This window comes from Camelus bactrianus, chromosome 20, assembly GCF_048773025.1.
Source record: "Camelus bactrianus isolate YW-2024 breed Bactrian camel chromosome 20, ASM4877302v1, whole genome shotgun sequence".
Lineage (NCBI taxonomy): Eukaryota > Metazoa > Chordata > Mammalia > Artiodactyla > Camelidae > Camelus > Camelus bactrianus.
The window spans coordinates 22,470,264-22,496,607 of NC_133558.1; the positions used below are offsets into that span (position 1 = coordinate 22,470,264).

General features: G+C 42.5%; 1 protein-coding gene across 6 annotated transcripts in view; it reads left to right on the top strand.

Moving 5' to 3' along the window:
- Nucleotides 1–26,344, top strand: part of ANKS1A (ankyrin repeat and sterile alpha motif domain containing 1A) — a 176,691-nt gene that overhangs the window by 80,858 nt on the left and 69,489 nt on the right. For all 6 annotated transcript variants that reach the window (XM_074348522.1, XM_074348523.1, XM_074348525.1 and 3 more), the window contains 7 exons: nt 1,224–1,520; nt 2,288–2,363; nt 2,650–2,751; nt 2,847–2,948; nt 4,268–4,464; nt 7,806–7,898; nt 13,133–13,253. In XM_074348522.1, the coding sequence (XP_074204623.1) occupies nt 1,224–1,520; nt 2,288–2,363; nt 2,650–2,751; nt 2,847–2,948; nt 4,268–4,464; nt 7,806–7,898; nt 13,133–13,253 (988 nt within the window). The remainder of the gene's footprint in view (nt 1–1,223; nt 1,521–2,287; nt 2,364–2,649; nt 2,752–2,846; nt 2,949–4,267; nt 4,465–7,805; nt 7,899–13,132; nt 13,254–26,344) is intronic.

Sequence of the window (26,344 nt, forward strand, 5' to 3'; positions counted from 1 at the left end):
CAAAAGCAGATGGAATTGCATGCATGTTTGTAACTCCTAGTCTGTTACTTTTAATGTCATTAATAGAATTAAAGGAATTGGGGAAACATTTAATTTTTACCTTTTGACCACTGAAAGGTGCACAATATTGACCTGAAGGACACACATCCTCAGAAACTTTGTTTTCCCAGAGTGGCAGAAGCCTCCTGGATAAATTCAGGAATCTCAAAATCTTGTGGGAGAATCATCCTTTTTGATAGTGCCTCTAAAAAAAGAGAGAGATCATGGAAATTACTTTATTCCTTCTCTAGTTACACTTTGTCAGTAGTAGTAAAAGGCAGAATTAACATTTTGCTTCTGATTGAGAAAGCACAAATTTCTGTTTTATCACAGGTGCTACCTTTAATTTGAAACAAAATTGGCGTTAGAGGACCATGAGTTCGTGAATTTGAATTAATGGCATTGTTACAATTTTGAATATTTTGCACCTCTCACACAAATGAAACATTCCAACTTTCTGGTGTCTGATTGTATCTTTCTTACCTAAGAAACACTTCCCTGCATAGCTGTAGATGCTGCATGGGTTGATTGGTACGGGCTCCTGGAGTAGGCTCAGGGCAGCATCAGGGTCCCGTGTTCCTGTGACTGAGCTCAAGTGCTTCTGTCCCCTGGAAATGGCTGTTAGCTGATGTGTTGAGAGTGATTTTTGATGCTCTGCTGTTAGCTTTCATTGTTGGCTGATTGATTTGCATGCAAGAAGCTACGCAGATGACAAACTCTTTCAAAAAAGCTTCTGTGTGAGGCAGTGGATGGTCAACAAATCCAGAATCAGAACCACAGGGTTGGCTGAATAGAAATTGTAAAACCAGTTGAAGTTTAAAATGAATCAATGGCAGTGATGTTATGGGCATCCACTGTGCCAGGGCTTCCACCTGAGGCCCGCCATGTTCCCTGGTCAGCTCTCCTTGTGGTCTGGAGACACTGCTTCACGGCACAGAGGAGACCGCGAATGCTGAGGAGATGACTGCTCCCCTCTTGCGGTACCTGGGGCAAGATGAGGGTAATTGGGGCAGTCGGGCTTGTTTGCAGGAGAATCTGACTGGATTCTGACTTAGTTCTATTAGTCCCCAAGTATTGCTGCTATTTTTCTCATTTAAATTTCAGTGGTTTTACGTGTGATTGTCCCAGTCATCCACCTGTCTGCTAGTCACCTTTCTGATGTCACCCGCCTGTTAACTCTTTAGAACAATGACAACGAGACGGCCCTGCATTGTGCAGCACAGTACGGCCACACGGAGGTGGTAAAGGTCCTCTTAGAGGAGCTCACTGACCCCACCATGCGCAACAACAAATTCGAGACACCCCTGGACCTGGCCGCGCTCTACGGGCGACTGGAGGTGGTGAAGATGCTCCTCAACGCGCACCCCAACCTCTTGAGCTGCAACACTAAGAAGCACACCCCTCTGCACTTGGCAGCGAGGAACGGCCACAGAGCTGTGGTCCAGGTCCTCCTGGATGCCGGCATGGATAGCAACTACCAGGTAGCGGGGCAGATGTACCAGCCAGGCCCAAGGGGCTCAGTCATTGTGGAAAAGGCACAAGTGCCATGCAGCTGGGCTGTGTGCCTGTTTAGCACATCGGCGCACGTCACGTGTCAGATGCTTCCATTCGCTGACTCATTGTAGTGTGAGACTTTAGAGATAAAGGACCTCCTCAAGTGAGTCTGTTATTTTTTGTTTCTTTTCAAGGGTCAGACATGGTCATTATACCTTGAAAAGATGTGCTGATGAACTCTCTTGAGATTAGAATACTTTCATTCTCTTCCTTTAGGTGTGTTCTCACTCCACCGTTAGCACCTCCAGAGCCCCATCAGCTTGAGATTGCCAACAGGGGACTTAGCAGTTCCCTGTGTTGGTAGCTTTCTCCATTCTGGTTGGTGACCATTCCTTAGGCTTTGCATCTACTAAACCACAATTGAAGTTAAGGTGTCTTTCCTTGTGTTTTTCTTCTCATCATTCCTTCCACTGAGGAAGGTGGAATTTGAGGAGTGTCACCAACAGGTGGCTCCAAGAGTAACTGTGCAGTTATTCCTGGTGACAAATCAAACACCCCTGACCAAGTACGGGCCACAATTGTGGTTTTGGAATCCAGACAAGAAAAGTGGAAGAGAAAATGACAGAGGATTTTCTGTGGTTTATTTTATTTTCCTGTCCTTTCTTGTCTCTATCCCGTTTGTCGTGTGGAACTGCGCCAAACTGGGGTCACTGTTCTGATGACATCCTGCTCTGCGCTCTCGTTTGCTTTCCAGACGGAGAAGGGCAGTGCTTTGCATGAGGCTGCTTTGTTTGGCAAGACCGATGTGGTGCAAATCCTGCTGGCTGCAGGTGAGAGGTTGGCAGCGCTCTTGTCTACACAGCATGCCAGGATTGGGATCCTTCCCCCCACTAGGATCTCTGGAGGGGGATTTTTGCTGTCTGCACTTGAACTCAATATGTGTATGTCTCTACTGGTTGGTTGCAAATGTACAAATTGTTGAATAGCTGGATAAAAATGCTTTCAATGAAAATGTTGATTCTGTTGCTGGGAGCAAGAGGTGTCCTGGAATTTGACCCTCTTTGAGGCCAGCTTGAAAATGCTCACTCACCTGGTCCACCTGGTGTGCCTTTCTAGGGATTGACGTCAACATAAAAGATAACCGTGGACTGACTGCCCTAGACACTGTCCGGGAACTGCCTTCTCAGAAGAGCCAACAGATAGCAGCACTTATTGAAGGTATCAGTCCCTCTCTCTGCCAGGGCAACCAGGGGACAAGCTGGCTGACCCAAGGCATTTGTATTTGGTGCAGCTTTTTTTGTCTTTCCATGTAGATCACATGACTGGGAAAAGAAGTGCAAAAGAGGTAGATAAAACCCCCACACTCCAGCCATCTCTCATCTCCAGTATGGACTCCATATCACAGAAGTCTCAGGGTAAGTCAACTCTTCTCTGCCAGCAAAGGGGCTCTCAGCTTAAGGAATTGAACCTTCTTTGGCAGAATGGAAAATCTTAATTTAAGTAATGATTTCAGGGGGCTGGGAGTACTTAAGTTTATATTCAAATTCATTTTTTTCCAACTACTATATGCAGTTTTATTGGGCATAGCTTAGGCCTTGACTGTGGACCTTTTCTTTCCTACTTTATTTTATTCTCTACTTTTAGAGTTGGTTCTCTGATCTGTTCTGGGGTGTGTGGTAGATGGGATGATTGCAAGATGTATTCAAATCTCAGTGAATCCTTTTTTTCTAACACACACTTTAATGCTTTCAACATAGTTGGCCCACAGTGAATATTTGAGTGTCATCTGGCTGGTAGCTGTGTATATGGCAGCAAATGTGATCTGGGTGCTAGCTTGGGCAGTCCAACCTCTCAATCATTAGCCAGGATCCACCTTTTCAGGTTGATTGAGCAGCCTTTTGGATCCTAGGTATGATGAATGAGAAGGACAAAACACTGACTGACACCTCCCCCAGATAAAAATCATGGTGAGGAAGGCTAGAGAAACAGAGCAAAGCCAGACACTAAAAAGGAAAGGGATTTTTCAGAGGAAGGCAGAGATGTAAGGGTTAAGGAGTTCTCAACTTGCCTTTACTGTGGAGTCCTTGTCTCTCTCCCCAATCACACTTTTTTTTCTTGACCTTATAATCTACTAGTAATGGGATTAGTAGTTCACTAAGCTTTTAGCTTTCAAGGATTTTACAGTTACAGTTTTGACTATTTGCAAGTGACCCAGAGATCTCTGTCTGTAACAGTTGGTTACTTTGCAGAGTCACAGATTTGGATCCCGGGAACTCTGAGTCTTGTAGTTACCCAGTGAGTGAGTCTAACAGCAGCACAGCACTTCCATCTCAGAAAGGCTTTGCATTCTTATTTCGCTTGAGCACATGGAGGTTCTTATTAAGAATTTAAAGGATAACTGAAGTTTTTCAGCTATACTTTGCTCCATTTTGTGGTTTAAGTTTATGCTATCATGGTATTGAGATATTTTGAAATTTATGGAGGTCTTGGGAGGTATCCTTCATAGATGTCAGAGGTTTTGCGTATTGAATTAGAGAAAAATCTGCAGGTCTTGGGACGTGAAGAGCAGATGGCACTCTCTGTGTTTATTCCTGTTCATGGAGCAAAGCTGTCATTTATTTTCCTGCTCTGGGTTAGCACTGGTCAAATTCAGGCTTTGGGTCGTTGCAGCCGTGGGAAATCTGAGCCTGCGCTCTCCTCTCACCAACTCTCTTGCCTTCTAACCCCTCTTCAGGTGACGTGGAGAAGGCAGTGACTGAATTGGTCATCGATTTTGACACAAACACGGAGGAGGAGGGGCCCTACGAGGCACTGTACAACGCTGTCTCCTGCCATTCGTTGGACAGCACAGCCAGCGGGCGCTCGTCTGACCGAGACTCCGTGAACAGGGAGGCCGAGGCGACTGGAGTGAAGGCCGCTGGAGTGAGGCCTGTATGTGGCTGCACCCCGCACGGGGATTCTGCTGTCAGCCTGGGCTCCAGCGGGGAGCTGGGGAGAGGAAGTGGGACCGCCCTGTGCCAGCTGCATTTCAGAGGCCTGGGTCCTGCTCCCCATCTTCTCCCGGGGGCTCTCCACATCTCCCTCTTGCTTAGTGTGATTAAACCATACAAATCGTGTTGAGGTAGAATTTTAGTTTTTCCAATTTCAGTATAACCCATTTGTATCTTTCTATTACTTTTTTGGCCTTAGAGCAATTTAACACATTTTATTTCTGTTTAGTCTTTGTGCCGCTTCTGTCTTTGGGGTCTTTGCTATATAGTGTCTGTTTCTTTCTGGAGAGCAGTTCTGATGACGAAAGGCTGGCTGAAATAAGTTCCTGTCTGCCCTGAGTACATGCTCACCTTCCATTTGCCCTGGAAGAATTACCGTTTGGATTTGTACACATTCTGTATTCAGCAGGGTGGTAGCAAGGTTTCATCTGACATTGATTAGTATGGGGCCATTCCTGTTTTTCCCAATTATAACCCTCTAGCCATTGAAATAGTAGGTTGTGGACAACCCTGCATTTTTCCCTCTAAAGGTCATCCTTCCCATCTGACTGCTGCTTTCTCTAATACTTGCTTCTGCTTCCAGCCTTGTACATTGTCCTCCAGACTCGCTTTCTCCCCTGGTGTTTTAATTTGCACCTAAGCCTGAATCAATTGTCCTGTGGCCCTTCCTTTCTGCATTGTCAGGCACAGTGATTGGAGGTTTTGAACACTGCACTCTTAATAAACAGGCCACTGGTCTAAGAGGATCCAGTGATAATTCCACCTTGAGCATATTTTTAGGTGTCTATCTCTTCTTCCTGTTAGATGTAAGAGGCCGGCCCTTCCCTTTTTGTGCTAATCTGGCATATGATCATTTTGATGATATTTTGGCTGCAGGGTGATCCTTGGGCTTTTCATAAGTGCCCTGGGAATGGCCTGATGTTTTTTGGTGTTCTTTTCTGTTAGACTCCTTGCCCTGTCCTTGGAATAGTCCCAGAATTTCCGTATGGATTTTGGAAAGGCCTGCCAGTCTTGTGGGAGCCCCCCAGAGTGGGTGTTGTCAAGGATGGTGATTAACTCCTTGTCTGTGGTGAAAGCAAGTGCGTATGCTGAGCACCACTCACCTAGTGCTTCTGCAGACAAAGCTAGTTTCTCCCCCCGCCACTTCTTTCACTGTTAGGAACAAATGAATTAGGCAAATCCAGCTGAGGAGGAAGGCTTTGCTTTGAGGGGCACTTACAGGTGATACCCATTAGAGGGAGCTGGAGACTTTGCGAGAAGAACACAAGGTTACTGAAGTAGGCTTTGAATGACCAAGTTCCTGTGAGGTTAGCCACTGATTTACACAGTCTTCGTTCATCCCACTCTAGGAATCTAGCCTCCTATGGTCCTGCTAAGTGGAAACTGATGCATCTCGGGATGCATGCTTTGCCATTTTCACTTGAGTATGTTGTGGCTGTGCTGCCTTCCTGGCCCTTAGTAATTAAGTGTGGCCAGGGACTGTTCTACATCTTGTAAACACAGCGGATGGTATGGTTAAGTCAGCTTTGTACTTCAGGCCCCTGGGCCAAAGTTTTCATGATAGAAAAGAGACCCATGATTCTTTTTCCTCCCAGAGTCCCTGGTGATCACTCTTCCACAAAAAGCTTTCATATTATTCTTTCTAGGCTCCTTTAGCCTTGGGAAGGCTTCTAGGACAGGCCATTTTTGTTATTGTTGTCATGCTTGATTTTATTTTTCCTCAGCTACTTGAGAGCCATGGTTGGTAGCTGGTGAGATTATGGGTCTGCTGTGTTGGCTGTTGTCCTCCTTACAAGGTGGCCCTGGTATCAGGCTTGTTTCTGCACTTCTGGAGCACCGAAGGGTGGGGAAAGCAGACTTAGTGGGAAATCTGATCTAAATTTTAGCTCTATTTGGCTTGACCGTACAAGCTTGTTTTGCAGTCATTGCCATTGGGATCCATCTGGTTGCCGGGACTATGGGAATGATCAGTTTATCAAGATATAATCTGGAGCAATGAAGTATGTTTTAACAGAGAGATCAGGGATGCCACATGCTGACTAACCCTGGCAGCTCCTAAAACATGAGAAGCGTCTTTCCTTATAGATTTCTCTGCGGCTCTCACATAATTCAACTTTCACCTCTACCCTGACTTTTGAAAATGCTCTTATTCTAGCAACACAGCAAACTAACCCACTAGTCAGGGAATGAGCCTGAAGGCCAACTCCTGTCTCAGGTTTGCACTTCCTTCCCTGTAGGAACGTTGACTGTCAGGCATGAATAGGACTTTGGAGTGTAAACAATACTGAAAATACTGCAGGGACCATGGCAAACCTCTCTTCAGCTTTCTTGCACCAAAGATCATTCTGTGTGTTCCTGAAACTGTCTACGCACGATCTAAATAATCCCCTCCTCAGTGAGTTTCTTGCTCTAGGGCCGGGGGTGGTGAACTCAGCGGGGGTGGTGAACTCAGGCCCACAAACAGCTGCCTGTTTTTTGTGAATAAAGGTGTATTTGGAACACAGCTACGCCCAGTTATTTACGTATTTTCTTTGGCTACTTTTATGCTACAGTGGCAGAGTTGACTGCAAAGCTTAAAATATTTATTGTATAGCCCTTTAAGAAAAAGCTTGCCAACCCCTGCTAGGGCAGTTAACTGACAAATATTCCTTTTTTAAATGGGCTGAAATGAAATAGGGTTTTCATATGCTAATGATACATAGTAGTAATCGTGACCAAGGACAAGAGACCAGTTCTGAGCTTGCTAGTAAATGGGGATAGCACTAAAGTTTGAGCAGGAATTGATGTTTTTGTCTTTGCTTTCTTCATTACTTCCTTAATAACTTAGGTTTGTTAGAACTCTTTGACAAGTTGATTCTTCTGATTTATCGTTTCCTCTTTTTAGAGTAGACTGGAAATTGAGCCACTGGTTTTCCTACACTAGAGTTTATGTATCAGTATCATGAAGGACATTGTCTGACAAGGCAGTTGTGCATTTTCAGCACTGGTATTTCTCACTGTGGTCGAGGATATGACAGATATATCTCTGCTGCAGAATAATCTCTGCTACAAACATCAAAAAACAAAGAGCAGTGCTAATTGGTGTGTGTGGGTGTGTGTGTGTGTGCGCGCACACACAGCATTCTCTGTCTGTTTCAATACTAAACCCTGAGTTTAGTCTCAGGGAAGCTGTTTACATTATCCTTCTTAATTTCCAAAGGCTAAGATAAGAGTAAACCAAAAAGTTAGATTCTTAAAGAAAAAAAAAAAGGTAGTAAAATACTTATTCCTTCTCTTCCACAGAAGGAACGTCCACCGCCTCCAGCAAAACCACCACCCGATGAAGAGGAGGAAGACCACATAGATAAGAAGTATTTTCCTTCTGCAGCTTCTGAGGTAGAGGGCTAAGGGTTTATTCTCATCAATGCAATAGGATTTTCTGGAAAGTGCATCAAGTGTGTGCTATAAGAAGACTTTACTTTCTCATTTTCTTATCACCTCTTTGGATTAGTATATTTGTATTGTGTATATCAGTAATCCAGAACAGATCCTTTCAATCTCACTCAAAAGTACTAAGCAAAGAATTTTACTAGGGCTCTTTAGCAGACAGGCCAATTGTTGTTATTATTCTGCAAGTATAGTGGTTTACAGTGTTGTATTAGTTTCTAGTGTACAGCATAGTGATTCAGTTTTAACATATATGTATATATTCTTTTTCATATTATTTTTCATTATAGGTTATTACAAGATATTGAATATAGTTCCTTGTGCTAAACAGTAGGACCTTATTGTTTATCTATTTTATATATAGTAGTTTGTATCTTCTAATCCTAAACTCCAAATTTATTCCTCCTCCCCTTCCCCTTTGGTAACTGTAAGTTTGTTTTTTATGTCTGTGAGTCTGCTTCTTTTTTGTAAATAAGTTCATTTGTATCATTTTTTAAGATTCCACATATAAGTGGTATCGTGTGATATTTGTCTTTCTTTGACTTACTTCACTTGTATGATAATCTCTAGGTCCATCCATGCTACTGCAAATGGCATTATTTCATTCTTGTTTATGGCTGAATAGTATTCCATTGTATATACATACCACAATATCTTTATCCAGTCATCTGTTGATGGACATTTAGATTGCTTCCATGTCTTGCAGACAGGCCGATTATTAATCTGCCTTACCACATGGAAAGTAAAACATGCATGTTTTCTCCTGACTCCATTAGGCTAAATAGTCTCACTTTTCACTTTTGTACCTGTGTTGTCTTTTGATACAAGATGTAGAGCGTTCCCCTAATCACTGCTCTCTAGGCTGGGTCAGATTAGTGAGCTTTGGTTCTGCCCCAAACGCATTATTTCTGTTTTTGCATTTTCCTTCTTCATTCACATGAAGAATCTTCACCAGGAAAAACGTGGAAAACGTTATGAAGACTCAGCTAGAAGAGAAATAGAAGTCATGGGGGTAGGGGGAATCAAAGGAGGTTATTTGAAAAGAACAGTTCACCTTTTGAAAAAAAGATGTTATCATGGGACAAATAGTTCAACCTTCTCACTTAGGTATATGAAGAAAATCATGTTTTCCTTAACCATTAGTCTTCAAAATGCTCCTTTAACACTTCCTGCCATTCAGAGACTATGTTTATTGAGTATTTATTGAAAATATTGTATAATTTCAGTAGTTACTTTGTAGCTCATCTAATGCCCTGTTACTCTTTAATTTGAAAATTAGCTACCATCAACTAGTCAATTAAGTCTCCTTAATTTATCCTTAGAAGTTGGAGTTAAGTTTTTTTTTTTTTATAGTACTGCCATGGACCATCCAGTGAGATAGATTCTTTTATTTAATATAAACACATGCAACCAGAAGGATGACTTTAGTTTAACAAAATACATAAATTCAAGGAAGCCCTTTTAAGAATGTAAAAGTCATCTTTGGAGATGGGGACGATTTCTATGCTACATACAAATTCTGTCCTTATTTCTTTCTATCCCTTAATTACAAAATGCTTATTATCATGTTTCAACTAAAGGGTCTCTAGAATTACAGCCTCTAGGTTAATAACACATTGCTGGTAGATGCAAGTGTGTGTAGTAAATCCCTACATGTTTTTATACAGGGATTTGCTTTATTACTGCCTTTTTACAAGGAGAAACCTAGGAATACGGAGCATGTTCAGTTGGGGCTGGGTTTCTGTAAATGCCTTATGCCACCTCTTTAACAAGGGCTTGGGTTAAAATTTCTGATGCCTAAGGATAAGAGCAAGGATTTTAAAGAAATATCCAATAACTAAGACTTCTTATTCTCCCAGGGCTTTCTAGAGCATACAAGTTGGCAATAATACTGTGTTGAGAAGTAGGAGGAGAAATTTCCCTATCCCTCTCCTGGAAGGGAGACTCTGTCTGAGACGCATCTTCTAGGACTTGCTTCCGAATAGCCTGGAATTCTGAATCAGTTGGGCCACCACAGTCAGTATTTGGAAAACTGAGAACCCTGGCTTTTCTTTCTTAGTGATGATTATAAGGACATGAACATAGAGATATGGTCTGGGTTTTCACTCTTTTAATGATCAAGACAGATTCTCTTTGCTGTGGTCTGAATGGATAGGTCGTCTCCAAAAGAGGCCTTTTTTTTGGGGACTCTGGTCTTTACCATCTTTATTTCTTATACCCTCAATGCTTTAATATCCTAAACCTCATGTCCTAGGAGGCACTGGCTTCATCAAAGTTCAGACTTTTGTATTTGGCAAGCAGTCTGCCCCAGTGTTCGTTTCCTTTTCCTGAGGCTTGTCATTGCAAATGACCCATAGAAACCTATAAGAGAAGCTGAGTATACCTGGCTTCAGGAATGCTGATCAGACAAATGACCTGATCATGAAACTCCCTTAAAAAACATGTACACACACAAGCCGTTCAAATGTTTTTGCCCTACCAAAAGGCTGGTGGTCTTCTCTGACTGACTGTCGTCTTCTCTATGCTCAGATGTGCTGAACGTTCATGAGAAGTTGCAACTGCTGTGGTATCTCTTCCCAGAAAGCTGCCCACACCCAAACTGGCCATTCCATTGGTCACAGTTAGGTGGTAACTGGTAGTAGCTTTTGTCTGCAGCAAAAAATATTGCTTCCCATATAGCAGAGAATATATCTGTTTGTTTTTTTGCAGGGTGTGGGGGAGTGGGGTTGATTTATTGCAGGCCCTGGAAAAAAGGGGAAAAAGAGATTAAGAAGCAATTTAGTAAAGAGCAGAATCCCTTCTGTTGAAAATCAGTTACTGCCATATTCACTGTGACACAGGGCTGCTTGACTGAGAGCTAGGAGGGCTCGAAGAAAAGCAGTTTATTGCTTTATTATGAGATTTTAATCCCATTGCTGGCAGAGGCTAGGACCAAGAAGAAAAGATCACCCTACAAGTTGTCTGGATGTGAGCAGGGGACATTCCTTAGACATCTGAAGGAGGGAAGGAATTTCAGATTGGATGGAGAAACCATACTTCCCAGAAAAAAATGAGGCCAGCTTGGTCTAGAATCTGGGGGAGTGAGTTTTATGGCCCTGGCTCTGCTGGGAGCTCTCTGTGTAACCTTGGGCGAGTCCATGGACCTCTCTGTGTCATCTGCACAATGAAGGAGCTGGCACCAGGTACTCTCTAGCTGTGACTGTAGTGGTTCAGGTCCCTTCCAGCTCTGGCATTTGCTGGTTCTCTGTGTCCAGTTGTTGTGCACAAGAGCCAGTCATGGAGCGAATGCAGGTCCAGTTGGTCTTATTTTCCAGATGGAACTCATCAGGCCTGTCCTGCTTGAGAGGAAAGGATATAATAGGCTGGGCATCCAGGCTGTCAGATACCTCTCAGAGAAGCATGCCTGGGGGCTACGTTAGAGCTCTTGCTGTGTGCAGAACACTCACAGAATCAGATTTCCAGGGCTCTGCCTAAGTGATAGCTACGGGTGTGTAAACTTTCAGAACACAAATTTCTGTCTGTAAAGCTGGTGATATTAAATTGACACTGTATGAACTACTTAATGGTCCCTCTTTGTTCCCTTAGTTGTGTTCCTAGGAAGAGGCAAAAGGAATAAGTAATACAGGCAAATGGCTCACTGTAATGAAATAGCTTTTAGCTTCCAGGTGGCTTTCAGTAAGTGGAGGTTCCTGCTGTGTTTAGCAGAATTTTGAGAGACTATCATTCCACCTTTGGAGTGGCAGCCTTGTTAACAAACAGGAGCTGTGGGCTCTCATTTAGTCTGAGGCTGTGAGGATCCATGTTGTCTCGTTAGGCTGTAGCACTGTGAGCTCTGCCTCCAAGAAGCAAAACCCTGATAAATCAACGAACCTGATTTGTTTCCAGTGAGCTCTGTGACACATGTCAGTGAAGGAGGAGGTTCTGTGTGTGCAGAGTCACACTGGCAGGGCACCATTGTTTGTTAGGTGGACTTAGGAATTCCCCCCTCACGCCCTTGTTCATAATATATTACTTGTTCTACCCAAATTCCTCAATAAGAGATTTTTGTACTTTGGTTTGCTTTCCTAATAGATGTTATATGGTTATTCTTAATTTGACTGTGAAACACATTGGATTCTTAGGACAAGTGAGCTGGAATTACCCTGTAAACCAAGTATCTCCATTCTCTCTCTCAGGGTGACTGTAGCTCTAATCGTGTTTCTGGCTTGGTTTGAGATACTTGGCTACTCTGATACCATGACGAGCTATGGCCAGCAGGCCCCCAGCTGACTAAAGCCGGCTGGCAGGTGTAGGGGCCAGCTTTGGTCCAGTTATTTCATCAGATACTTGGCTGCCTGGATTAGGGATTTCTCAGTAGACAGAGCTGCTTTTTCTCCACTGAAATTCATACTGCCCGTCCACTTGGCTTTTTTCACAACAGAGATTGGTAGAATTGATTTAAAATTGTATTCTCGGGGGTGGGTATAGCTCAGTGGTACAGCCCATGCCTAGCATGCACGAGGTCCTGGCTTCAATCCCCAGTTCAGTCCCCTGTTTTAAAAAATAAATAGGTAAATAAAACCTATTACCTTCTCCTAAAATTGTATTCCCATAGGCATGGTAGGAAGCCAGCTTTGGGGACATCCTTCTCTATAACCCCCAGGGCCTACGAAGAAAGGCTCTCAAAAATAAAGACTTACAGAGCGCTTTGTTTCTGCTAAATGTCAGTCATTCAGGGTTAGTCAGAAGTCAGTTTGATTCCCTCTTGAAAAGGTGGGAAGGAATCCAGCCTTGGGGTAGCATGTGTACATGTTAGGAAAGAAACATGGAGAAGGAAGGCCTTTATGACGCACCATGGTGAAAGTCTGCTCAGGAGGTCTTACCTGCAGAAAAGAGATCGTGCAGAGCATTGTGGAGATGGGAGAGGCAAGGGAGGGGAGGATCTTGGGTTTTATTTACGACATTTTGAAGGATGAAATGAGGGAAGGAAAGGGGGGTGTTTTAATCAGAGACCATTGAGATTTGAGGTACAGGTGCATAGTGGGAAGCGGTTGTGATTCCACGTGACACTTGAATTATTTACCCTCTCTTCCCTTTCTCTCATCCTCAAAAATGAAAAAAAGGAGCCAATAATCTCAAATTTGTTTGACATATCTTGTATCAGTCTCCCACGCAGGAAGTACTGTGGTGTTTTTCTCTCTTAGGTCTTGGCCATGAGACCCTGGATTCAGGGGAGTGCAGCCAGGGAGGAAGACGAGCATCCTTATGAGCTGTTGCTAACAGCAGAAACCAAGAAGCTGGTGTCCGTGGACGGGAAAACAAAAGGTACAGCCCAAACTCCCTCCCAGCAGAAATGACTGCAAAAGAATTTTTTAAGCTTGTGAGCCTGGGTGGAAGAAGATGATTGCTGTTCCTTGGAATGGAGAAGTTGGGTTTCAGGACAGTCTGGGCAGTGGGTGTCTTTGACCTTTCATCTGCAATACACTAGGTTGGAGTGGGCTTGTCACCTTTCAGCATGTGAAGCAAAGAGAAGGTCAGGCCAGGCTAGGTGAGAACTGTGGAGGGGAGGCTGCCAGCCTTGTGGCAGAGATTGATTTGGGGTCTCACATTATAAACTCTCAAGCTAATGCTCTGGAAAAACAAGCCCAACAAGTCAGTCCCCCTGGGTTCAAGCTGACAGCACAGACTCCGCTTTGAGTCCTGACCTCAGAGTGAGACACTCCTGGGGAGGGGCCCGTGTAACTGGAGTGCTCTGTCGCCTTGGCCTACTTTCATTGCCTCTGCAAAATTCAGTTTCCTCTGTGAGGGGTGAGGGCTGCAGGACTGAGCTCCAGCCAGGCCGTGTAAATGCAGTCGTGACAGAGGTAAGTGTACACTGCTGGAGAATTTGTGACCACCTCTGTCTCCTAAGGAAGAACAAGGAGGGGCTGTGCTGTTCCCCCTGCAGTTGGAAGAAACTCCTGTGGCCTCGCCTAGCTCTCTCTAGCTTGCAGGTGCTAGCTAGGTTCTTCACGGGCTATTATTAGTGCCTCCTTTCAGTCCTCTTGACGGCCCGGCCCGTGGTCCAGGTAAGAATGGGGTTGCGATGGTTCCTTCTGCAGTACCCTTTGTGAGGCCTGTCAGGGCTGGGTGGCTAAGAGAATGTGTGCGGGTTTGAATGAGGAACGTTGCAGACCTTATTTCCAGTGGTCCTGTTAGTAAAAGATTTCTCTTCCTTAAATGCAGGAACTTTGTGGTTATTTTCAATAGTAGCTGTTTTGGTTTAATTTGTTGTTTATGGTTTCCATTTGGAGCTTAAAAAAAAGTTATGATTTAGAAACAGTAAAATTCACCCTTTTGTGTACAGTTATGCAAGTTTTGGCAAATACAGTCACATAACTGTCACGACAAGATACAGAGCAGTTTCGTCACACCAAAAGAGGCTCCGGTGTCCCTTTTCGTCAGTCCTGCCCCACTACCTTAGCCCTGGCAACCACCGCTCTAATGTGTGTCCCAATAATTTTGCTGTTTCCAGAATGCTGTATAAATGGAATCATACAGTATGTACCTAAAAATGTTCCCAGACCCAGTTCCAACGTGTGTGTGTGCGCGCAGGCTTCCCCACACCAATGAGCAATTCTCCAACATCAGTGAGGTGTCTGAGAATTCAGCTCAATTCTGACCCTATCTACCGGGAGAAAGAATCAGATCCCACAGCTAAAGGGCTCAGTCCCACGATACTGCCCTCTGCTTCAGAGGCCAGTGACAAGTCCAGGTTGTTCCCTGTGCTTCTGACTGACTAGCTATAAATCAGAGCTTCCTGTGACCCCCTCCTCAGGTTCAGTTAATTTGCTAGAATGCCTCACAGAAAACCCGTTTACTCACTAGGTTACTGATTCATTATAAAAGGATATTAAAGGATATGAATCAGCAACTAGATAAAGAGATACGTAGGGCAAGGTCCTAAACAGAGCTTCTGCCCTCCTGTGAGCTTGGGGCACAGTGGCATGCAGAGCATTCTGGTTTCCCCAGTGTGAGCGTTCTTGGAAAAAGGGAACCAAAAAGCTCTTTTTTAGTTTTTATGGAGGCTTCATTGCAAAGTCATGGTTGACTAAATTATCAGCCGGTGGCATTGAATAAACCTCAAGTCGCCTCTCCCTTCCCTGGGAAATCAAGGGATGAGATGGAAAGTTCCAACCCTCTAATCACATGATTGATTCTCCTGGCAACCAGCCCCTGCCCTGGGTTGAGGTCCAAAAGTCACCTTCATTAACCTCTTATCATTCAGAAAATTCCACAGGTTTTGGGAGCTGTGAGCCAAAAACTATGGACAGAGATCAAATATATCTGAGAAATATATTTTGGTCATCCAAATAACCAAACATACATATTTCCTGTAAGTCCCAGTATTCCGGTAACCTTTCGAGTCTGGCCTCTTTCACTTAGCATAATTTAAGACTCAGCTGTGCTGTTGCATATATCAGTAATTTGTTCCTTTTCATTTCTGAGGAGTATTCCATTGTATGCATGTACCATTGTTTATCCATTCTCTAGTCGAGGGACATTCAGACCATATATAGTTTTGGGCAATTACAAATAAAGCTACTATAAACATTTGCTTTTTCATACGGGTTTTTGTGTTAATATCGATTTTATTTCTCTTGGGTAAACACTAGAAATGAGATTGCTGGGTCCTAGGTAAATATATGCTTAACTTTATAAGAAATTGCCAAGCCATTTTCCAGAATCATTATGCCATTTTGCATTACAGGTGCTGTGTATCTTCCCCAGCACTTAATATTGTCAGTTTTAATTTTTAGTCATTTTAATAGGTGTGTAGTGATATTGTCAATTTAATTTGCATTTCCCTAATGACTAATAATGATGTTGAGCATCTATTAATGTGATTATTTGCCATCCTTATATCTAGTGAAGTGTCTGTTTAGATCTTTTGCGCCTTTAAAAAATTAGGTTCTTTTGTTTTCTTATTATTGAGTTGTAAGGGTTCTTTATATATTTTGGATATAAGTTCTTTATCAGATATATAATTTTCTCCTAGTCTGTGATTTGTCTTTTTATTCCCTTGATAGTGTCTTTTGAAGATCAGTTTCTTAATTTTGATGAAGTTCAGTTTATCCTTTTTTCTTTTTGATGGATAAGGTCACAAATATTTTTTCCTATATTTTCTTCTAGAAATTTTAAAGCTTTGGGTACACATTTAGGTCTATGATTCATTTTGAGCTAATTTTTGTATATGTTGTGTGGGATGGGTGGAGATTCACTTTTTTGCTTGCAGATGTCCTGTTGTTTAGGTACTGTTTGTTGAGGACTGTCCTTTCTCCACAGAATTGCCTTTGCTACTTTATTACTCTTTTTTAGAATTGTTTTGAATAGTCTAGTTCTTTTATCTTCCCAGACAAAATTTTATAATTAGTTTGTTGATTTCTACAAAAAGTCCTGCTGGGATTTTTCTTGAAATTGTGTTGAATCTATATAGCAGTTTGGGAAGAATTGGTATCTTAACTGTATTGAGTCTTCTAATCACATTGGTAGATTTTTAATTAGAACATTTAGAGAGAGGAGTAGAGTATTGATGCCTTCTCTGGTTATTTAGTAATAAATCATACTGAAATTAACCCTTAAAGAACAAGTACTCAGTTAATTTTATGCTCTGTTTGACAGTTGTTCTTAGTAAGAGAAGATTCTTTAGCATCATGGAGGGAGGGAGGTTCTAATTCTTTCTCTGTTTCAAAGACTTGATATGGGAACCACTGCAAGATAGCTGGCTCAGCCTTTCAGAGGAGGAAAGGGGACAGTCAGATGAACTTCATAAATGGGGCCAAGTGTTCTTGACAGGGATTTTCTATCCTCAGATTAAGAAATCTTCAGTTTAAGAAGGAAACTACCAAGGAGGACTTTTGACCTCGCGTCTCCTCCTCTTTTGCTTTGTCTTCTTCCAGCTCTGCAGTATTGGGCTAACTGGTGAAGGTGGGTGGTGCAGGAAGCAGATTTAATTGAACACAGCTTGTGAGGTATGCCTGCCTCCAGGCTAGTTGCTTGTATCACTCACAGAGCTTTCAGACAAAGGAGTTGAGACATTATATATGAAAATGGTCTCTGCCAGTTTCTCCGTAGCCTGGAAGAAGCGCCTGCTGGGATTGGTAAAAGTGAGACAAGTCAGCAGATGATCTTGTGGGTTAGGACATATTAAATTTTGTCTGCTTTTCCACTAATGTCATTATCTTAGCAGCTGTTAGGATTTAATTCATCAGTCTTCAAAAAGGCTCTGATAATGAGACTACCAGAGCTTTCAGCACCTCCTTTATAACTAAAAAAAAAAACTACAGTGTGAGGGGTGGGATAGGAGATTTTTTTAATTACACTTTAAAATTACATTCATATTAACTCACTGGAAAGAAAAATTTCAAACAATACAAAAGCGAATGCAAATAAAATGCACAGGTTCTTCTCACCTCTCTACAACTCAGTTGCCGAGGTGGCAATGTGTTGTACGCTTCAGGCCATTTGATATCTTTATATAAAAGTGTCCATGTTAGATTATTTTGTTTGTTTTTAACCTAAAATAAGATCATCTTTTACAAACTATTTTGCAAACTTTTTTCAACTTACCCTGTTTATAGATCATAAATGCAGTTTTGTCACAGTTCTAAAAATTAACTGTATTCTTTTAAAGTTGTTATTAAATGTCCCATAACTCATTTTTCTATTCTCTAGCTGATGGATATTTAAGTTGTCTTCAGTATTATTTCTCTGTTATAAATTATGTACTGTGGACATTCCAAACACTCATTCTTACATGCTTATAGTATTTCTCTAAAAGACATTGACAGAAAGTAGCATTAGCAGGTCAGAGTGTAGGTACCTGTCTAGATGTAACTGGTGGAGCCATGTTGCCCTTCCTTAATGGTGAACAAGCATGCTCTTTTCCCCATACCTTCACCAACACACAATATTATCACTTTTTAATGTTTTTCACCATAGTAAGCAAAAAAAGTGACTTTTAAAATTGACATTTGCCTCATCTAGTGAAACTGAGCATCTTATCTTATTGATCAGTATTACACATGTCTATTAGTTGCCTTTTTTCTTTCTATTTTCCTACTTAGAAATTAATGATAGTAGAGCCACTTCATAGAAATACCAATAATATTTGGCCAAAGTGGTACTCAAAGGAAAGTTTATATCCTTAAATTGATTTGTTAAAAAAACAAAGACTAAAATTTAACCAAAAGAAAATATTATAGAGGAATTAATAAAGAGAATAGCAGATAGTACATGTCACATACTTTATGGTATACAGGTACACCTCAGTTAAATACAGAAAGAACAAAGTAAAAGCAGAAATAATGAAGTTTAAAAACAAAAAAAGCAATAGACTTAATTATTACAATGAAAATTTGTCTGTTTTTAAAAAGATCTCAAAATTTCTGATCAAGAAAAGGGAAATACAACATGTAGGAATAATATAAGAAATAGATAAAACCACAAATTCAGAGACTTTAAAAATTAATAGAAAGAGAATTTATAGGAATAAATTTTATTTCGTTAGTTGCTACCATCCTCCTGGGATGAATTGTCTGAGTGAGTTACTTGTCCATGATAATGACTAGTTGAAGAGGGGTTAGTACTGGCATTTAGTGCCTGGTGACCAGGAATGCTAAGCATCCTGCATCATGAAAGACAAACCTTCACAGTGAAGAATTTTCCCACCCAGAAATGCCATTTATGTCTGTAGAAATGATGAAAACTGACAAAAGTAGAAAGCTTTAATAGAACCATAAAGTGGAAAGGCCATTCTCCCCTCCCCAACCCCCAAAGGCACTCTTCCCAGGTGGTTTTATGATAGTTTTATCCAACTAAGTATCCCTCTGTTATTTCAGTTGTTTCAAACGTAGAAAAAGTCTTCTGAAACCATTATTGAGGGCTAGCATAACAGAGCATTGTTTCCTATTTCATGTAGCACAATTCTCTTCAGTTGCTTATTTCTCTTCAGTGGTTCACTCTTTGCCCATTGGACATTTGGGACATGCTACTGCTCAGAGACACAGTGGATGACTTTCCAGGTTTGATAGCAGATAAGAAAGGCTCTAGGAACTCTAAAAGTCAGTGTTCTCTCTAGGTGCTTCTCTGCAGCATCCACTAATAGTACTTAGGTCCAGGTGAAGTGGTTACTTGGCTTAGGACAGTGATGAATGATTATCTGAAGACAGTGATACACGTGGACTCTTTGGCACGCAGCTACAGTTCTGAGGTTTTAAGATGCAATTGAGTCAATATTCTTGACAGCTGTGCATTTAGGTCTCTGTGAAATTTGTGCATGAGCATGAAGACCTTAATCTTGAAGGCGGGGAATATGTTATTTTAGCTTTTCCCTCTTCTCCCACATCCAAAGCACCGCCAATATCTGTGCCTTTGAGGAGTTCTATAGTGTAAGTTTTGGCTTTTCCCTTTGCCAGCCTGGAATTGAGTTTTCTTAGGTGTGCTTTCATCTGCACACCTTTTAGTAGAAATCCCACTTTTACTATTACTTTTACTGATACTATTATTATTTTAGTAAGACTTCAGGAAGAAGATTTAAATAACTACCTGCATTCAGTCCACCATCTTTACCTGGAAGTCCAGGCTAGCTTTTCATGGTAGATTCCAAGGAGTACATTTGGGTGCTTTTCCCAAAGGGAAAAAGCATAAATGAGACAGTTTAACAGTTAAGCCTCATCTTCAGCAGCCTTCCCTTCTCTCCCCGAGCGTTAGAGGAGCTCCTGCCAAAAGCCCTGCTGTATAGCCGTCTTGCTTTTGTCAACTTATATTTCTGAGTTGAAATAGATCACTTTTCCTTCCATTATGGAACAAGTGCAAGCTTTGTGAGCTGTGCACTTTTATTTTCTTTCATAAAATGTATCAACAGCCATTTGTATATATGTATGTATATTGTGAGACATATGTAAAATGGTCATAAAAGGACAGAATACTTTAAATTCATGTAAAGTATAAAAGTAATTTTGGAGTTCAAAAGAGAGATAAACTATGTCATTGTTAAGAGAGCAAGGGATGACTTTATGAAGGAAGTGAGTGCATTTGAGCTGAATCCAAAAATAGAGAATTCTACTTAATAGGCAGAAATAAGGAGGAAGGAGAGGGCATTCCAGGCAGAGGGAGTGGCATAAATAACAGTAAGATGAGGGGAGCCGATAGAGAGTGTGTTTGGAGAATGGTAAATAATCCAGTTTGGCTAGAACAAAGAACTTGTCTTAGAAGATTGAATCTCAAATGTCAGTCTTTATTCCAAAGACATTGAAGTATTGTTGAAGCATTTTGAATGATGTGACAGGATAAAAGCCACACTTTAAGTACAGTCATCCCTCGGTATTCTCCGGGAATTTGTTCCAGGATACCCTCCCCCAACAGATACCAGAATCCCCGGATGCTCAAAGCCTTGTATAAAATGGCATAGTTTTTGTATATAACCTACACATATCTTCCAGATACTTTGTCATCTCTAGCTTACTTATAAAACCTAACACAATGTAAATGCTATATATAAGTAGTTATTGACATGTGGCAAGTTCAAGTTTTGCTTTCTGGAATATTTTTTTTCCTGAATATTTTCTATCTGCAGTTGCAGAACCCATAGATACAGAGGGCTGACTGTAATGTATAGTTGTAGAATCTTAGATTGTAGCTGGGAGAGACTGGAGTCAGGAGTACCCTGAAGTCAAGAGACCTCAAGGAATCCCTGGACTAATCCCTGGGAATTAGAGCCCAAAGTAAGGGGAACAATAGAAAGTGATAGGGAGGAGGATATGGACAGCAGAGGCTTTGAAGAGGTGACATTAACAGGCTCTTACAACCAAATGCGGAAGAGTGAGGAGGAGAGGGTATTGAGGATGGTTCTAATGTTTTGAGCCTGGTTAATTGGGGAAATATTGTACAGCTAACAGAAATAAGGGATTGAAGTAGGGACACACTTGAAGAAATATGCTAAGTTCAATTTTGAACATACTAAGTTTGAGTTGTTTCAAGTATCAGAATATCCAGATAAAGATACACCATAAACACTTGGAAATGTGGGTCTTGTGATCAAGAGATGTAATTATTAGAACTACAGATTCATGAATCATGCACGTTGAGGTGACGGTTAAAGGAAAGGGCTGAGGGCAAGGCAAGGGCAACTGAAGAGGTCAAGGACAGAAGTACATTGAGAGGCATAAGAGGAAAGAGACATAGGAAGATAACTGGGATAATATAGCATCTTAGAAGCCAAGGCTGAGTGTGACCAAAAACCCAAAATAACTGTGGGTTAAACAAGATAGAAGTGCAGAAGTAAGGAGTCTAGGGCAGTTTCTGGTGGTCAAGGACCCAGTCTCCTTCTTCCATCTCATCATTCAAGATGACTATTCGAGTTCAGGCTATCAGCACAGGCCAGAAGAAAGGGGAGAAGAAGAGCACTTTAAAGACAGTTTTCAAAAGTTACACAGACCACTCTCAGTCATAGCCCATTGGCCAGAGCTTGGTCATGTGGCTGCACCTGGCCACAAAGATGAGAAATACAGTCTTTATTCTAGGTGGCTATGAGCCAATCTAAAAAAATCCTGTGGCCAAGGAAGGAGAGAGTGCATATTGGGGACAACTGATAAACAGTGTCAAATGATATAGAAAGCGCTAGAAGGATAAAGACAAGAAAAAGGATTAGGCAATCAGAAGGCCATTGGTAAGTCCTAGATGGGGTGGTACTTCTGTGAGGCAAGTGGGAAGAGATGAAATTATCCCCAGATTTTGACATGATGTTGAGAATAGTTAAGGAAGTTTGATCTAAATCGTCTCAGGAAGTTGGTGCAGTTATCTGCCAGCAGTGTAGGCGCCGTGGGAAAGATGACAGTTTGAAAAGAGTGGAAGAGACAAGGAATCGATCTTATGATGATGTCATGGTTTTCATTCTTGCTCTACCACTTCTTGGCTGGTGGCCTTGAAAAGTCACTTAACCTATTAACACTCAGTTTCTACAGGTAAAGTAGGGATACAAATTCTTCCCTCATGGTTGTTGTGAATATAAAAAAAGAAAATGCTTAGCAGAGTGTCCGGCACAGAATAACTAGTACCTAACACTTTGTAGCTATTGGAAGACAGCTGAGTTAAAGAAACTGGTAGAGGACTCAGTCAGTTGTTTCTTGAGTATTCAGCAGGGCTCAACATTCCAGCAACTGGAGAAGAGAAAGCAAATGGTTGTGAATACTCAGTGTTGGAACTGGCAGAAGATCAAAGGAAACAGAGATGGCAAGTGTGCTGTCAAGTCAGGCACAGTTAAATATCATGGCTGGTTGGAAACTGATCCAGGCAGAGCTGGTATATTGAATAGGGAGGTCTAAGGGGCCAGAGGTCCAACAACAAGCAGTGAACAGACTCTTCAGGAAGTTTAAGGAATTGGGGGAGATGTTCAGGACCAAGTCAAGGTAGAATAGTCCTGAGTCCCAGAGCTGGGCTGTACCTATGGGTGCTGCAGTGGGTAGAGATGGTTCCTGGCCTGAACACTATCCACCAGGCTCTTACACATCGCCCTGAACCAAGCTTGCCTGTACCTTCCCTGGCATTTGAGTTTTATTCTGCCAGATTTACAGGCCCACTTAGAAGGAACTAGTCTCCTTTGTAGAGTCGGGAGAAAGGAAACCAGACTCTGTATGCAGTGTTAGCATGAAGAGCCCTTTGGAACTGGTTGTAAATGAAAAATGATGATAATGTTGGCAGCTTCCATAACTGAATGCTTCTTACCAGCCAGCCACGTGCTGAGTTCATTTACACTGATTAGGTCATTGAATATCTCAAGTTAGATCTTCCGAGTAGAGGCTATTTTTATCCCTGTTTAATAGATGAGGAAGAAAAAGTTAGGTGTTAGAGCTGGCCCTTAAGCCCTAGCGTGGCTGAGTCCAAAGCCTGTTTAACCATGAGGTTAAATCATTTCACCCGAAGCCCTGCTGCTATTCATGTTTTAACGTCACAGAGCTGGAAGGGAACTTAGGCCGTCTAATCACAAATTCAAACCATACTAAATCTCAAAGCCCTAGAGAATGCATCCCAGCCATTCATTTTTTGAAAGAGATTCAGAGAGGAAAAATCACAGGGCTGAAACTACAACTTGGGCCTCTTGAATCCCAGTCCAACTCTTGTTCTCTTTCTCTGCTTGCCATGGATCAGAACGGACTCCATGTGTTTGTCTTATCAGGTCATGAGCTCCAGCAAATGTCTGCGTAATCAAGTCAATGCCTTCTTTTCAAGGAAAGCATGATGACCCTCCAAAAACAGCCATGAACTTAGGAGTTCCCTGGACACACACGGTTTCTGATGCTCACCAGTGACTAGGGAACTGGAAGGTTCCAATCCTAAGGGAACAGAGAAAGCAGAGCAGGAAAACTGGAGTACCCCAGCCTTCTCCTCAGAGTCTGAGGATTGATTTGACTTAGGAAGTCCTCACACGAACTGCATTTTCAGCCCTGATTTAAATGGGCAGAGGTGACTGAAAATGTGTAAATGTTAAAATGTTATTATTCAAAAAAACCCTTGAGATCCCTGTAGATCATCATAGTAATTAAAATGCAGCATAGAAGACCCCTCGCTTCAGCAGCTCACAGGGTAAAAGGAAAATGAATACCCAGAATGAATAAAAATGGAAAGTTGAAGGGACTGGGAATTAGCATGCTGGTGTGGCCTACTGTTCAGTGGAGTGGGTGGGCTTGAGGAATGGGGAGAGGAAGCAAACGGCCCTCCCCACGTCCTGTCCCCTCTTTGCTTCTCTTGAAGGGAAGGGTGCTGAGGGCAGTGTGGGAGGAGGGTCCTAAAAGCTCCGTAGTTTCGAAAGTGGGAGCACAGTGACTCCTAATTCAATGAAGGCTTCAGGCCCAAGGGTTCTCTTCTGTGAGCCTGTGAGTCTGCAAGTCCCTGGGCACAGGGTTTGTGTCTCTGATATTTTCTAATGGTGTTTCAACTTCTCTTTAAACCTGTCAAGGCCTTACTTCTCCTTCAGTGCTCAGCTCAAAACCTACCTCCTCTGAGAAACCTCCTGGTACAAAGTTATCACACTCTCTGCCCACTGTGCAGTTGGTTTATACTTCCCTTAAAGCATCTATTAATCTTGGCCTTGAATTCTAGTTGTTTCTTTATATGCTAATCTCTTCCAATAGCTGGTAAGCTCCTGGAGAAGCCTGAGTGTCTTCATCTTGATCTTCGGGTGACCCTGAGGAGAGACACTTTGCCTGTGCTTACTGATGGAATGGGTGGTTCTCACTTGAGCCTTCTCACTGTGTTACCTTCTGTCCCCTCCTTCTGCTGTCAAGAGTTGTAAGGATGGTGAAGGCAATGGATGTTGGTACTTGTCACACACATTGTCACTGGTGATCCTTGTGACAAACCTGTGGGGAACTGAGAAGTAGTTGGCCTCATCTGTGAGAGAATTAAGAATCCTGTGTGGAGAATAACAGTTGTTAACATCTGTTTAGAGCTGGCATGTGCCAGGCATGGTTCTAAAAGCTTTACATGTACAATTTAATTCCACAGCAATCCTGTGAAATAAGTACTATTAAGATCCCAAAATTACAGAGGAGAATACCAAGCACAGAGAAGTTAAATAATTGCTTAAGAGCTGGCTTTTGATCAGTACATTATATTGTTAACACCTTGTCCGTAAGAGACCTAACTTTATCCTGACTTCACAGAAGGAAGGAACCATTGAGTAGATCTTTCCCCACTCATTGATTTGCCAGGAAGTCTAGCTTAGCCTTGGATATAGTTTTTTTATGGGAAGCTTATTGAGATCCTGAGGGTCTTAGATCTGGATGAGATTTTTAGACACCAAGGTGTCTTTCCTAGGGAATTGCCTGGGTAAGTAGTGTAATTGTAAGAATCTCTTTCCATGATTTCTTATACTTTGTGTTTTTTGGTTTCTCTGATGGGATTATGACCCTTAGAAATTCCTACTCTTTACATATTTCCTTCTTCCATGAGTTTCCATTCCTTCTTTCTGCCCACTTCCTTCTTCCAGCATCTGTCTTGTATTGAGCACTTGGCATCTGTCTTTCTTTCTTCATTGATGGCTGGCATGAATACATGGCTGGTAGACAGGGCCTTCATTGTTGGCTCCCACAGTAGCAGTCAGGGCACTCCCTGTAGCCTGGGTTCTGAGATCCACCCAGGCAGCATGAGCCACTCTGGCTCCCAGTTCTGGACTGTGGTGTTGTTCTTTTGTTGTTGGACTCTCATCTCAAAAAAAAAAAAAAAAGATAAATAAGGAGCTAGAAGCTTTTGCAAAGGAATAGAAGCCTGTGCTTCTGTTACCAAAGTCCTCTTTTGTATTTACGTGCAATCAGAGGGACATTGTGCCAGAATCTGTAGGAAGTTGGTCATTAGAATATAGTTCTAGAGGTGGTAAATTTTGCACCTTTGCTTCAGCCTCTCCTAAGAAGTCCTGTTGGCCTGAACCATCATTAGATGGTCATGTTTCTACCCCTCTGTGGCCCCACTGTGCAGCACCCCAGGGCAGCTTTGTTCAGGCTGTCAGTCGTCTTACATGGTATTCAGAGCCCTGAAGTCAGGGCTTCCTGGGGTCTGAGTCAAGCCGTATAGAACTCTTGTGTACAAAGCACTGCTTCTTCCCTAGAGACATGACTCAAGTGGGTCAGCGCTTGTTCAGTGCTCTGGGATTGACCTTTGGGGTGTAGGGTTTGTGAGTCTGGGGTGTGAAAGTCCTGAAGCAGTCAAGTGTAGAGGAAGGAGATGCCAAAGTTCATACTTCTGGGTTCCTGTGGATAAGTAATCAGAGCCACAGAGTGGAGCTAATTGGCCGCCCCCTTGCAGCCCCTGCAGCCCTGCCAAAAGCTGAGCAGGCTGTGGAGGCTGAACCACTCTTCTTTAGAGGGTGAGGGTGCGTGGAACCATGTCCCTGCTCAGATCTCAGGGAGACGGGCTTATTTGGAGAGCTGGTTGAGAGGGTCCTTCCTTAAACTCTGTTTTGAAAGAACCAGTGCTGTGGGACACGGGCATCATGCGTGGGCAGGGAAGCCTCATATTTTGAAGTGCACCCCTCCTCGCCTGACTGCCCTGTTCAGGTGCGGAACTGAGCTTCAGAAAGGATCCCTGAGGCTGCAGGCCAGCTTGTGAAGGGGAGAGGGTGCTGTGCAGGCAGTCATGGGAGAGGCGCCCCGGCAGGGCTCTGCAGACCCCCAAGGGGGGCAAGTGTGCCATTGCAGTATGGTGGAGGCTTGGATCTCACCACTGTCCTGTCATAAAGGGGATTTTTAAGGACTATGCAGTCCAGTCTACTTATTTTAGATACTGAAGCCCAGCAAGATGAGCTCACTGCCAAGGCCACACAGAGAAAGAACAGCACAACCAGGACCAGAGCCAGGTGTTCAGACGCCTAGGTTAAACCTTCT